We start from the raw sequence: 14,668 nt of genomic DNA, 5'->3' as shown, positions 1-14,668 counted from the left end.
TTCCTTGGGAGAGTCCATCTTTTTATGTATTCTTACTTCTCTCTTGGGAGGAATGGCTGTCTTAGGAGGAGAAACCTCTTTCTTCACTGCAACAGTTGTTTTGGGTAGAGGAGCTACATCTTTCTTGGTTGGAGGTGAGACGGCTTTCTCAGGAGGGGGAGAAATGGACCTCTGAGATGGAACTTCTTCCACTCCAATAGAGTCAGCTTGCTTAGCTGGAGTAACTTCCTGAGGTATGCTTGCTTTCTTTGGTGGAGTGACTTCTTTATGGGTAGCAGCTATTTTGAGTGGGGCACCATCTTCCATTGAAGTAGTTCTTTCATATGTAGCATGCTCTTCAGCATGCACTAATACATGTGATTCAGTAACTTCTCTCTGTGAAACAAATGACCTGTCCTCTCTACCTGAGATTTCCTCTGTATGAGTTATAGGGACTTTAACGTCTCTCAGTTTACTGTCTTGTATAGTTTTCTTAGGTGTCAGTTTTTCTTTCTTGGATGGCATTCCAGCCTTGGAATGAGAGACCTCTTTCTTTGTTGGAACAGCTTGTTTGGGTGGAGGTGTGACTTCTCTCTTGGCTGGAGGAAAGACAGCTTTCTTCAGAGGTGGAGAGACAGACCTCTGAGTTGAAATTTCTTGCCTCAGGACCTCAGCTTCATCTTCTTCATCGTGAGTGACAGGAATTATTGGTTCAATGTCTTCTGGTTTTTCAACCTCATATTCAGTGTATGTTAACTCAATGTCCTCTAGTGGTTCAGCTACATCTTCTGTATATTCATCTGGAGTGTCTTCGACCTGCAGATCTTCACTGTACCAAATAGGAACCTCCTCCTTTGCTATCACCCTCTGTTGTCTTATCCCCCTTTTCAAAGATATATCTTCTTTCACTCTGGATTCCATGTGCTCTTCTCTCCTTTCATATGTCTTGACCTCCTCTTGCCTGTATCCAACTTCTTCTGCCAGAGAGATCCGCTCACTGAGACCCATCTTCAGAGAAGACTGCTTTCTGTCTTCAACCATAACTGTTGTTTCCATAAGCTCAGTCCTCATGGGAACTGGGGTAACTTTTAAGATATAGCCCAAGATTCAAGATTTGCACCATGGAGCGGTGGCAAAGAGGAAAGCAACACAGAACAAAAAAATCAGAGGTGTAAAAACACAAATATTCTAATTCTAATTTACAACTAAATTGTGAGACATACAATGTCATAAATTACTACCTCTATGTTGTGGAGTTTCTTTAGGCTGAGGCTGGACTTCTACTTTTGCAGAAGTGACTTGCTCTGCTTTCTGGGGTGCTACAATAAATAAATGCACTCAATCAGTCTATAAGAAATAGAGAGAAATCTGTGCTAAATTTCCTGAGACATTCCTGAGAAACATTTGTAAGTTTAAGCATACCTTTGGTGGGTGTACTCAGCTCAGGCTTTGGTTTAGCTATTGCTGTTTTTTCCTGTGGTAACTCCCTCTGTTTTACTGTTTTGATAAATGACACAGCATGACAACAGTAAACAAATATGACAGAACAAACATCAGGACAAAACCTTTCAAGAATTTGCTGAAGATGAGTAAAAGTTCTTAGGATAAAAGATAAAGAGGGTAAATGGAAAGCTCAAAGTGAGTAATTATTAGTTAATTACTACACTTTCATTTTGTTCATCATATCTGCAGATATATCTACCTTGTAGTTGAGGAGTTGGCTTTTGAGCCTGAAGAATTTGTTTTGGTGTTTCAGGATCTTGTGCTGGTGCTGGTGCTTGTCGGCCAGGCTTCAGTTCTTCTGGTGCTTTTGGTGCCTCTGGAACCTTCTTTAGTGCTTCTGGAGCTTGCTTTATCACTTCTGGAACCTTCTTTGGTGTATCTGGAACCTTCTTTGGTGCCTCTGGAACCTTCTTTGGTGCCTCTGGAACCTTCTTTGGTGTATCTGGAACCTTCTTTGGCACTTCTGGAACCTTCTTTGGTGCTTCTGGAACCTTTGCTTCCTTTTCAACAGGCTGTGGTGCCTCTGGAACATACTTGGGTGATTCTTGGACTGGCTTTGTTGTTTCGTCTGGGGCATACACTTCAAGAGCATGTCTTGGCTTCTCATGTACTGGTTTCGCTGCCTTAAGAACTGGCTTTGGTGTCTCTGGTACATGTTTTGGAACCTCAGGAATTGCCACTGGCAGTTGAACAGCTTGGCTTGGTTCTTCAGGGGCATATATTGGCTCCTTAGGGGCCACTGGAAGTGACTCAGAGGCATACTTTTGGGCTTCCTTAGTTGCCTCAGGAACATGCTTTGGCAATTCAAGGGCATACTCTGCTGCTTCTGCTTCAGGCTTACCAGCCGGTAACTGTGGTTTTCTTGGAGATTCGGTGACATGTCCAGATGTCCTTGGTTCTGGGACAACTTAAAAGGACATTCATTTATAAGCTGATTATATGCATTATCATATTTTGTAAGAGAAACCCAAATGTGCAAATCACACTCTAACGAGCGCTTAGCACACTGAAAGAAATATCCACAAAAGACATGAAAGATTATCATGTAATACCCTAAGTACATAAAAAGGCACAAATTAAGAATGATATATTCACATGAATATATCAAATTCCATGTAAGAAACAATATAAAGATCAATCAAAACAGTACAACAAAACTACCTATCAAGAGCATATTTGCAGTACCTTTAGTTGGAATAGCTTCAGTCTTGAGTGGAGTAATCTTGGGTACAGATGGTTGAACTACAGGTTCCTCTGGTCTGGGTACAGCTGGCATTTAAGAGAACATTTATTGTTTAACCTACAGGTAATCACCAAGATTTTACATGGAAACAGACGACACTCTTAACGAGTGTCTACTAATGAAAGAGATCATAAAAGACATATCTGAAGAATCACTTTAAAGTCAGAAAAACAGATACAATAACAAAGAGAAAAAAAAATAGGACAGCAAAACCCAAGAATTTAAACTATCAATACCTTTAGTTGGAAGAGGTTCTGTTGTGGAGGGAGTAACTTTGGCTGCAGTTGGTTGAACTACAGGTTCTTCTGGTTTGCGTACAGTTGGTGCTTTAAAGATATATTAGATATATTCAGTACCCTACTGGCTTCTGAGGTCAATATTCCACACTCTAACGAGTGCTTAGCAGAGAGATATTTGAAAAAAAAAAAAAAAAACCATCTGAATACACAAAACACATAACATGACCAAAAACATAGAATAAGATATATTCCAGCAAGCTAATCACATGACAACATATAGCAAAGTGTTTCAAGATTTCCTGTACCTTTTGTTGCAATAGCTTCAGTCTTGGTTGGAGTAATCTTGTCAGCAATTGGCTGAACTATGGGTTCCTCTGCCTTGGGTACAGCTGGCACTTAGGAAAACATTAAAATGTTTTTTTTTTACCCTATATGTAACTCTTAAAATTTCCATATTAAGTCAATAGACCCAGCTAGCATTGCTTTACTGTGCTTCTCTTTATCATTAGCCTCTTTCAGAGCCAAAGGTGTGAGATGAAATGCTTCCAGCTGATTTACCATCAACTGACAATTCGATTGTAGAAGGATTATATCTAAGATGTAGCCAAACAACCTAAATCATGGATTGCCAACTCCAAATTCATTAGATGATGTTAACTTTAACAACCAATTAAACTCAAGGGGTTAGCATTGAAGAAACAAGACTAAGCTGTGCTACACTGACAAACATACAACAAACACATTAAAGAGCTTGTGATCCCTAAACTATATGCTCATCTACCTTTCTGTGGAGCCACTTGTTGTCGAGGTGGTTCAGGCTTCTTGGTAGGTTCAACTCTGCGCTCTTCAGGAACTTAGAAGAATTTTAGGGTTTTAATGTCCAAACTACAAGCATCTCTGAACATTCGAGATTTACACAAATAAACGTAAACATCTTGACAGTTAAACATGTAGAACACAGCAGTACAGACACAACACATTAAAGACAAATGAACGTGCCGCCTTGCCAGGAGAACAGTAGTAAAGCAAAGCGTTTGCTACTTTACCTCTAGGTTGAGGAGCTTCTGGTATTTTCTTGGGAGCCTTTGGTGGTTCTGGTTCAGGCCTAAATGTGGCCACTTGTGGCTCAGGTGCCACTGTTTTCTGAGCTGGTACTTTAGGCTCAGGCACCAGTTTAGGCTCTGGTGTAGGTTTGGGTTGATAAGGTGCAGGAGTGACCTTTCTGGGAATGGTCACTATCTCAGGTTCAGGTTCAGGTTCAGGTTCCGTGTATATTGTGGGTTCTTCAAGGTAACAGAGAAATATTACTGTGAGTCAACACAGAGTACACACAGCTTCAAGAGTTATGGTTAAAAGAAAGAATCAAAAACATAGAAGATGTATAACAAACAGACTGACAGATAACTGACAGACAGCGAAGAATGCAATGCTCTGCAGTGAATTACTTCACAGGCATTGTAAGAACAACAGCTGGTCCAGTGAAGAACAGCGACAAACACAAATCAGTCGTGACAAAGTCACTTAAGATAGCATTCATTATGCACACAAACTGTGGGAGAACATTTTGAAAAAGATGAAGTACATGTAAAGAGTTTTATTTGATAAGGATAGGATAGTCTGTTTAAGGATAGATCAAAGTGTAATATCAGATACCTGTCCAGGACTCTGTTTCTGAATATGCAATGTGATGTTCATAATGTTCTAAAAAATAATTAAAAAAATATATAAATATCATTTCAATAAGAAATACTAAATTCATGTTAAAAATGTTAAAAATGTAACATGATACACACTACCTCTCTGTGGCTCTGGTTGGGAATATGCCATCTGAGGTTCATAATATTCTTTGAAGAAAAGAAATGATAAAAATAAACATTTACATATAAAAATTCTGGAAATAATAGAAAATATATAAATCTGTGTGGAAAAGCTTGCATTAACATTTATTTTTGATGCCATTTCAAAAGTTTTTCATCTTGCATTTTTTTTGTGTTTTCTCTCAAGAATTAAGAATGTAAGACAACATTTAAGATCAAGAGTCTCAGACAGACAAACCAATAAGTAATCAATAAGTAATCACTAACAACACGGCGTTACCTTCTGGGGCCGGGCGTTCCTCCCGCTGAGGCGGAGCGGCTACGGCGACGCGGGGCTCCGGCTTCTTTGCTTCTGGTACTTTAAAACATTATCAACTATTTTAATTTCTATTTCAAATGCTGACATCGAACACAAATACTTTAAGAACTAAAGAAATACAAAGAGACAGAAATTGTTGACAGAAGAAGCACTTCTGAACACATACAAAGAGTGAATGACAGAGTTACACCAACAAGATAGAAAGTATACATACTGTAAGTAAGAAGGAACATGAATAATAATGAAAAGAGAAGTATAAGCGGATACCTTTGACCGGAGTAGGGGGGGGAGCTGCAGGGGCAGAGGGTTTCTCCTCTGGTCTCCTGTAAGCTTCAGGAACTTAAAAGATCAAGAAAGTTCATTTATTAGACTAACTGCCAAGCTCTATTCTCCACTCTGCTGTCTACTTGAAGCTCTAGTGAGGGTTAATAAGAGCATAAGAGAAGTGAGTTGGGGTTAACAAGAGTAAAAAAACATAAAACATAAAAATGAAACCATGTCTGCACATGAGCAGGTTAAGAGGGGTGAAAGACACAAATCACAAGACAGAAGAGACAAGTCAAATACACAAACAAGAAATTATAACTTTGGACATAGAAAAGGTTTTTGACCAGCAACTGGCATTTGGTAGACACATGTTGGCTGGAGCGTTTTACATGATGACATGTAAACCAAGTGGACAGACAAGCATCTGATCAGCTGGCTTGTTACATTACAGCCATAAGCTTTGTTGAACAGCCAGAAGCCGCTTTTAGCTTTTAACATGATACCTTCGGGGATTTCTTCTCTTATTCCAATCTGTCTCCTGTCAACAATCTCTTCAACAGGTTCTCTCTCTTCTGCTGAAGGAGAAACGTGAACTTAGAAAACGCCCTAACATCTCATCATCTCACTGATATGGACTGATGATAAAATTCAGTGGAAATTCAGATGGAAGATACAACCAATGAGGAAAGATACAGATAACAGAGAAACGTAATGGCAAATGACATCAATAGAGATGAAAACAGACACTGGACAGAAACAATTAACATGAGAACAGAGTTGAAGACACAGACAGACAATGTGATGATTTGTTATTGTATTGATGAGGGAAATATCATCCAAAATAGAATCATATTGATACCTGTGACAGAAGAGTATTGAAGAGATACACTTTCCTCTTGAAATGTCCAACTTTCATAAGCTAGCATATTAAAAGGATAATTGATGGTTAGAATATACTATAATATAAATAAATATACTATACATTATACACAAATGATTTTAAGTGCTCACAATTATTTAGGATGATGGTTTTAGGATGATAATGATATGTTAGGTTTATTATTAGGATGATGGGTAATGGTTTAATTTTGATGGATGAAATGCAGCAACTAGGTGATTCACATTTCCTCAGTCACTCCATCCAAGGGTAAGAATGATTAGAGCCGCAAGTGACAATAGTAATTAGTAATGTTATGATTTTGTAGTCCGCAAAGTATATACCTTTTACTTCTGTTCTCTCTTCGTAGTGATAAAATTCAGATGAATCTTTTGGTAGAAAAGTGAGACATTTGTGAATGAAAGGAGCCAACGTGAGGCCGGGATAAGATTTAACATAAACTGTTAAAGTGTCCCAGTCTTACCTCTGAAAGCAACCATAGACGGTGCATCTGGGACTTGAATTGGTGTATCTGGGACATCTAAAGATTTAGCCATACATAGAACTTGAATGAATATATAATAAATCAGTGAAAATATTATTTATAATATGTTTTGTGACAGTAAGACCTCACATATCTTTTAAAACTTTACAAACTCTGTCAAATTTTGTCAAAGTTTGATCAGGAAGTGATGCCTACTTAAATTATGTGGTAACACTTTACAATAAGGGTACATTGATTAAGAAAGTTAACAGTTAACTAATGTGTCTGGTAATCATTTACTAATGGTGTTCATGTTAACTAAGGTATTAATTTATACATTATTTAATAGTCATTTTTATAAACTATTAAATAATGTATAAATTTATATCTTAGTTAACAAGAACACCATTAGTAAGTTACACATGAGTTAACTGTTAATGAAGGGTTAGTTAATGCTTATCAAGCATTAACTAACCCTTAACTTAGTGACCCTTATTGTAAAGTGTTACCAATTATGTGAAACTAATTCTGCTGCAGCATGAGAACTTGTAGCTTCACTTGAGGCAATTTTATTTTCGGGTTTAACGTGAAAGGGGGTCATGACCGAACAATCTATGAAACCCATTAAACCTATGGTCCAACTTCAAAGGTAGACCATGGGTCTGCTAGCATGATTTTCATTGGACACCAGCGGTTTAGACCTGAAGACATGTTCAGTTTTACTGTCGTTAAGTTGTGCCGTCTGCTCTTAAAATACTCACCATGAGGAACCTTTCCTAACCCAATTTCTGTGAAAGAATAAGATGAAGTGTTATAACTACAGATAGCACTCACTTTACAGGAACACTGACTGGCTTATAGTTGTACAGACCTTTGCCTGAGAGGTAAAGCTCAGCTGTGCTTCGAGCCTCTCCCATGGGCTCCAGCCGTGCTATCACAGAGTAAACGCCTGAGAGACATGGTGGGGACAGTGTTCAGTGTCAGTTAATGCCGTTACTTACTGTGGTAGTTCAATTTGGTAAAACATTTTAACTGCAAATCCTCTATAGGAGTTTATTTACAGTCAACCATCAGTATGGACTACACTGGGGACCCCTGGTCACCACCATTCAGTTAGTTTTGTTTAGTAATCCTAGTCTAAAACTTAAACTTATAAAACAGGGCAAAGTAGAGCAAGATATTATTTAATTCTCTGTCCACAGTTTTATTTAACAAGAAGTAGTTTTGCCCGTTTGTAATTAATAATATCGAGAGCTGTGGAAAACAGCCTGCATGACGGTGATGACAGTGGATCCTGAAGGCACCACAGGTCGACTGCTCCTGAAGCCATAACAGTTGAAATGTTTTTCCAAAGTGAAGTATTGTTTAAATTAATCTATTTCATCTTGTCACATCGCTGTTCCTTGACAAACCTTCGTCCTCAGCTGTTACATTGCGGATGATCATAAAGTGTCGTCGGCCCTCGGTCCTGAAGTTATATTTTGGGCTTTCTTTAAGCTCCCATGCGTCTTTGTACCATGTGACGGTGGCGTTGTCGAAGGACAACTCGCACTCGAAGGTCGCAGCCTGGCGCTCATTGACCTCAATGCTTCGGATGCATTTGGTGAACTGAATTTGGTCAGCTAAAACCGGATAATTAGAGTTAGTTTAGATTGAAGTTTCTGATAACATGTTTCAGAATATTAGATTCATCTTAGTTTAAAAAGTGTATTATTTTATTTGCGTTATTCACATTATAACTATTTGAACTTTTGAGTCTTGATTTAAGTTAAATGCAAAGGAAACATGGAACATCGAACAGAAAACAGAAATCTACAAAACATAAAGATAATGACATGTGCGTCACATGTAAACCAACAGGTTCAAAGAGATCAGTAGGTGGCGTCCTGCAGACAAAACCAACAGCGAGAGCCGTGTTAGTGTGAGCAGTGCTACTCACCTGGCTTGTGATCAGCTCCTGATAACAAAATGAAGAAAGGGATATCAAATCTTGTTAGACTACAGACACAGACACAGACACAGACACGTGTCCATCAGACATGACAGAACACTTAGGACACTTAGGACACGCAGCCTCACCTGACACCGTGAGCTTGGCGTTGGAGATGTGCGGGCCACACACCACGCGGTAGTTGCCCTGGTCTTTAGCCTGGCAGTTCTTGATTTTCAGATAGTGGTGATCTCCCACTACGCTGATGTCATACTTGTCGCCGCTGTCCAGTTTCTGGGTGCCCTTGTACCAGGTCAGGGTGATCTCTGGGTAATTGATCTTGACCTGACACTCGAACACGGCCGTCTGGCTCTCGGGGGCCGTCTGGTCCGTGATATCTTTCATCACGGAAACGGGCTGTGAATTCAAATCATTGTCAGGATTTAATAAATGGAGATTGATTAACAATTGTAATGTTTTTAATAGAGGTATTACATCATGGCTAAAAGAGAAACAACATTGTTCTCACACCTAATACTCCTGTAGACACACCTGTATTTTGTATTTTGTGTATTTGTGTATGTATTTTTGTGTATGTATTTGTGGGTGTATTTTATGTCTTTTTTTTCTTCCGTTTCTTATCTTTTTTTTTCTTCCTTCTTTTCTTTTTTCTATTTTTAAAAAAAAAAGCCTCCTGTGGACAGGTGTTGTAAATTAGCGTTTCGCTACAAATTCTAAACACAGTGCATCTGGTCCAACAACATAAAAAAAAAACATTAAAACTTGCTGCTCAGGTGAGATGCATAATGCCGACAGCTTCAGTGGACTCTATATACAAGAAAGGTTTGAATTCATTGTAATATAAGATTAGTAGCAAGTATCATACCTAGTAGTATAGAATCTACCTATAGTAGCATGTACCTACAAAGACTATCCTATGACACGTAATAATGATTATATATACAGAGGGCTCTTTGTTTACAAGTGTGAATATTACAATAGGCTTCTAAACACACTGATTACTAAGTCTGACTATGGACATGGATTGTGCTATAATGGGAATTTTTAATGGCACTGCAATATTTTTCATGATGACTATGTAATATTACCCATGACTTAATGCTACTAATGACGACTTGCACTCTTTATACATGACTTTAATTTTAATTCTTTTCTATTCTTATTCTTATTTTGTTTTTGTATTTTATGTCTAAAAACTTCCAACATCTTGAAAGTGTGTCTCTTACTGTATCAGTGTCTGCACTATGTTTTTGTGTTTTTAACTTTTTGTTATACTGGACTGGTATATGACAATAAATTGAATTGAATTGAATTGACTTGAAGTTAGACTTGGTATGTTTTGATTGCAAACCCATATTAATGTGCTGGAGGTGTTGAGTACCTCTGAGCCGACACGTCCCTCCAGCTGCTGGATGATTCTGGCCATGTCCTCCTCTTCCACTCTGCCGCCGCGCTCCACCTCCTGCAGCGGGACAGAGGACAGGTGAGACAGTGAACTTGGGGGGAGGAACAATGGATCCGTCCCGGTCCATCCGTTGGTCCGTCACGCACAATGTCTCGGATGCCGCTGACTGGATTTTGACAAAGCTTCGGGGAACGATGCGTGTCATTGCTCCATTCCAGCATTTTCAAAATTGCAGTCATTGGCCTAAAGGGGGCGCTACAATGTTTACTTACTTGTTACTGATTGGCCCAAAGGATGCCAGCATCATTCGAGGGGGGGGCGACATTTTTACTTGTTGCTGGTTGTTGTAAAATCCCATTGCAGATGAAAGATGTATCAAAATACTGTCTAGATACTTGTGCTCCACCATACATTTAAACACAAGCTTCAATATGACTCAGAAGGACTGGAATCAGATTTTTCCAAATGACCCCAATAGGTGGTTTAGGGAAATCAGTTTCCGATCCTTTTCAAGACACAAGCTAGATGTTTATTTTATCCGCAATTGATTTTTAATGCCTGGTATAAATGGGATCAAAAACATAAGGTTGCTTTGTATTTTTTTGTGCTTGATTCATTCGTAAAAATTTGCACCCAGCCCCACCCAAACCTGACTGTGTGAGCCTGAACCTGACTGAATTTTTCTAATTTTGCTAATGGGTATAAACCATAACCCAACCATGCACCAGCACACGTGGGCCCAACCATAACCTGAAAAATGAAGTGAGAAATTCGGTCCAAACCAACACAAACCTGCTGTGTCCCATCAGTTTCAGGATAATGTGTGCACCATGTTCTTTCTCTCACCACTCTTCCAGTCTCCATCTCTTTCTCCTTCTTCAGGAACTCGATGGCCTGGAGGATCGCGCGGTAGTCGTGGATTTCGTGCTCCCGCAGGATCCTTTCATAGTCTTTGGGATCGTGACCTCTCAGCAACTCCACAATGTCAATGTCTCCCTCTTTCTTGGGACTCTTCTGCTTGGAAGGAGTCCTGCCACATACCAAATACAAGTCAGTGCCAAGTGCTTAGAGATGCGACAGTGATTGAGGACCTGTGCCTTGAAAACACAAATGTAGAAGTTAGCGTGAAGTGCCCAGACACTGAGGTAGCCCTAAGGTGGAAAAGCCTTGGAACCAGGCCAGTAAGCCTTGAGACTGTAAAGTGTCTCCTTTGGAACTAATGCAAATGAAAGTTTGGCAAGGACAGATCTTTGCCAGAACGACACCATGTGCCTCTGCTTGTCGACAGGACCAGTATGCAGGTTGTCTCTTATTCCATAGGATGACCAATACGTTTCTCCTGGTGTCCACTTCACTGTCTCCCTCCCATCCATCCTACTGTCTCACTAGAGAAACAAATACTTCAAGAATGTCAATCATGCTGAAAATATAGTACAAAGAAACACTTGTGGCATGTTTTTGTTCAGAAACACTTACTTCTTCAACTTAGCCCTGAAGTCTCCCATTCCTTCAGCTTCCTCCTTTTTGGTGACCTCTATATCAGCGCTGCATTCAATCTCTCCGTGTTTGTTGGCGGCGACACATCTGTACTGGCCGGAGTCAGATTTGGTCACTTCTCTGATCTCCAGTTTGGCCTCCTGGCCCTTATGTTCCACAGAGATACGACCACCGTGTGTGATCTGCCTCCATTTGCCCTTCATCCATTTCACACTGGGGATGGGATCACCTCCGATCTTGGCGATGAAGGTGGCGGTTCCCTCTGCAGAAACAAACAAGATTGAAATTAGCTTCACATGGATCCACATCATCCATAATTACTTCTATAATCTGCATTTTCTGTAATTTCTTCATACTACACTCTTAAATGGATATCATTTACAGCAAATCTGTATTTGCAAAAACAAACCATGTCTTGTCCTTTTTATTGATGATGTATCACTTCCTTGTTTTTTGACCAATAGGCTTGCACATTGATAGAGAACCATTCCACCACCACTCATTAGTGTAACACAATATAGGTGTGTAAGCTGCTGCTGACAATGACCCTGATGAAGACCTATGCTGGTCGCAACGCGTTGGTCATTTTAAATACATATTGCCATGTAAAATAAAGGCATTTTAATTTTGCACAAACCCTACAGTGTGCCTTGGATCGTTTTTGAAGGAGACTTGCATTTTACATTTTTAATTGAGACCATATTCCACCCATGCAATGAGCCCTTCACAAGATGGAATAAGCACAATACACCTGAAGTATCCAAAGAGCACCTGTATGTGATCACCATAAAGACCCAGCAGCGCTTCTACTCCTTGTCTTGTTTTTGAACACATCAACAGCAAGGCATATCAGCAGTTCTTTAAGAGTGCACTTACTCTCACTGACTGAGACGTTCTTGGGTTCCTCAATGAAGAACAGGTTGTCAAGCCTCTTGACCGGGGCAGCGGCAGCTGGGGCTGCAGCCTCAGCGGGGGCGGCTTTGGCTCCTTTGTCTGAGGAGAAATCATTTAAATAGGTGAAGGCTTCAGTAGTAGAAGTGTTTCATGTATCCCATTGGGGAAATTTGGAAAACAGTAAAAGTAAAGATGAAACAAGACAGGAAGACAGACGTAAAGAGTCAGCACACGTGTGCCATGCTGCACAGAAACAAAATTACCAAGTACTAGCAATAAATAGGAAGTAGGAAACGTCACAAACGTGTTTATCTTGGCTGTATGCTATGCTTGGATAATGAGAAATCAGTTACTTTATAATGTTACCAAGGGTCATTACAGAAGCATGCTAAATGGCTCAAGGCTGAAAAATATTTCAGGGGTATTAAAAAGTTCTCAAGCCTAATCATTGACAGGTTTACAAATAACCACAACACTGAGGCATAAACACACTGCACTAAAATTAACCACACACATTTACATGTAAAGTTGTACTAGTAGTAGTATTTCATTGGTCCCATTTTTGGGACATTCTTTATCACTGTATACCAAAAGTAAGACAAAAACAAGACAGGGATACAAATAAAAAAAAACATTCATTTTCTAAACAGGCAACAGGTGTTCCTGCTCTCCTGTATGAAAGCAAGATGGCAAAGTGGAATCTAAACCACCTCTTATGCTCTTGTCAGAGCCTCATTGCAATGAATGCTCAAAACCTCAACATCCATTTTTACTTTACTGATTTGTCGTCTCTGTGGGGAAATTGGTATCAAAGAATGTTTGACAGTTTGACAGTAAAAGAACAGTTGGAACCAGAAAACACTTGACATCTCAACATATGGATATATCAAAACATAACACAAAAGTGGTGCCACGAATTCTCCTGCTACAGATCTAACGAAAGAACGATGTCAATGAAAGATCTCATTTCCATGTGAATACGACCATGTTACCTTTCACAGTCACCCTGGACTTGCAGAAATCGCTGCCGGTAGCATTGCTGGCCTTGCAGAGGTAATCCCCTGCATCGCTCTTGGAGGCCTGGCTGACCTCCAGGCAGGCGGTGCCATCCACAAACGTGATTCTGGTGTTTCCGCTGGATTTCAGCTCCCTCCTGTCCTTCATCCACTGGACCGTCAGAGGAGGAGAACCACAGATGTGGCATCTGAGGCTCAGTTTCTCCCCCTCGCTCACTGTCACTGGATTTAGGGGCATGTCAAATTTTGGAGCCATGCCAGTTTCTGAAGAAGCGGTGGGAAAGAAGCGGGACAGTAAAAGATATTTGGTTTAGAAAGAGTGACAAGACAGCGTTAAGGAACCCTTCGACACAATCATGTCTCTGTTAAGAACAGTCTTTCCTTTTTTCAAGAGACCTGTGCATGGAACGATAAAGGGACATCTAATGTTCAGCATTCAAAGAATAAATAAGTTTAAAAAAGTCAAATACTGAAGACACTTTTGTAAAATACATATATATACAGTACTGTGCAAAAGTCTTTTTATATAAATTTTGTCTTAGATATATTTGTTTTCTGCATTAGTGTGTCAGTAGACTGCTCTTTCTAGTACATTTTTGGATATTTAGAAACCTTTCATTTCGTTATTTTTGAAAGCATCTTCGCTTTATAGATTTTTTTTGTTTTTTTTTTACATGTGCCTAAGACTTTTGCACAGTACTGTACATATACTGTATATATACTGAATGCACCTTATTTTTTTTATGTACTTTTATGTCTATTTTAACATGTAGACAATATCCTTCAAACACACACACCTGAGATGTTGAGGGACACCTGACATGAAGCTTTGCCAGCCTCATTGGTGGCCTCACAAGAGTACACGCCGCTGTCATAGACCGCAGAGTCTCTGACACACAGCACGGCCATGTTGTTCTTGAAGCTGATGTCATACTTGTCGGAGCTGGAGATCTCACGGTTGTCCTTGTACCAGGTGACGGTCAGTGGCTGGGAGCCAGACACACGGCCCTCCATCTTCACCGTCTTACCCACTGAATCCTGCATGGACTCAGAGGGCCTCTTGGTGAAGTTTGGAGGGACTTTGCGCTCTGTTAGTAAAGGAGAAAGTAAAGAATATGAGGCCAAGTCATGACAATGGTTAGAAACTTGAATGTAAGATCTTATTCACCAGGCCACT

The 14,668-nt window shown here is 39.8% G+C and overlaps 1 protein-coding gene across 1 annotated transcript in view; it reads right to left on the bottom strand.

The window, feature by feature from the left end:
- The window catches only part of LOC139655949 (titin-like), a 225,562-nt gene that overhangs the window by 151,157 nt on the left and 59,737 nt on the right, over window positions 1–14,668 (bottom strand). Inside the window, 14 exon segments of the mRNA XM_071533376.1 lie at window positions 4,011–4,247; window positions 6,227–6,286; window positions 6,589–6,633; window positions 6,729–6,785; window positions 7,490–7,516; window positions 7,600–7,677; window positions 8,141–8,389; window positions 8,583–9,075; window positions 10,061–10,141; window positions 10,931–11,114; window positions 11,561–11,843; window positions 12,458–12,574; window positions 13,468–13,755; window positions 14,289–14,579. Coding sequence (XP_071389477.1) covers window positions 4,011–4,247; window positions 6,227–6,286; window positions 6,589–6,633; window positions 6,729–6,785; window positions 7,490–7,516; window positions 7,600–7,677; window positions 8,141–8,389; window positions 8,583–9,075; window positions 10,061–10,141; window positions 10,931–11,114; window positions 11,561–11,843; window positions 12,458–12,574; window positions 13,468–13,755; window positions 14,289–14,579 — 2,490 coding nt within the window.

The sequence above is a fragment of the Centroberyx affinis genome, unplaced genomic scaffold (assembly GCF_046629955.1).
Source record: "Centroberyx affinis isolate AG114_WGS23_722 - 3 ecotype Tasmania unplaced genomic scaffold, CSIRO-AGI_Caff_v1 ptg002362l_1, whole genome shotgun sequence".
In the NCBI taxonomy this organism is placed as follows: Eukaryota; Metazoa; Chordata; class Actinopteri; order Beryciformes; family Berycidae; genus Centroberyx; species Centroberyx affinis.
The sequence above is the reverse complement of the archived record's forward strand: the minus strand, read 5'-3'. Positions and strand labels throughout refer to the sequence as shown.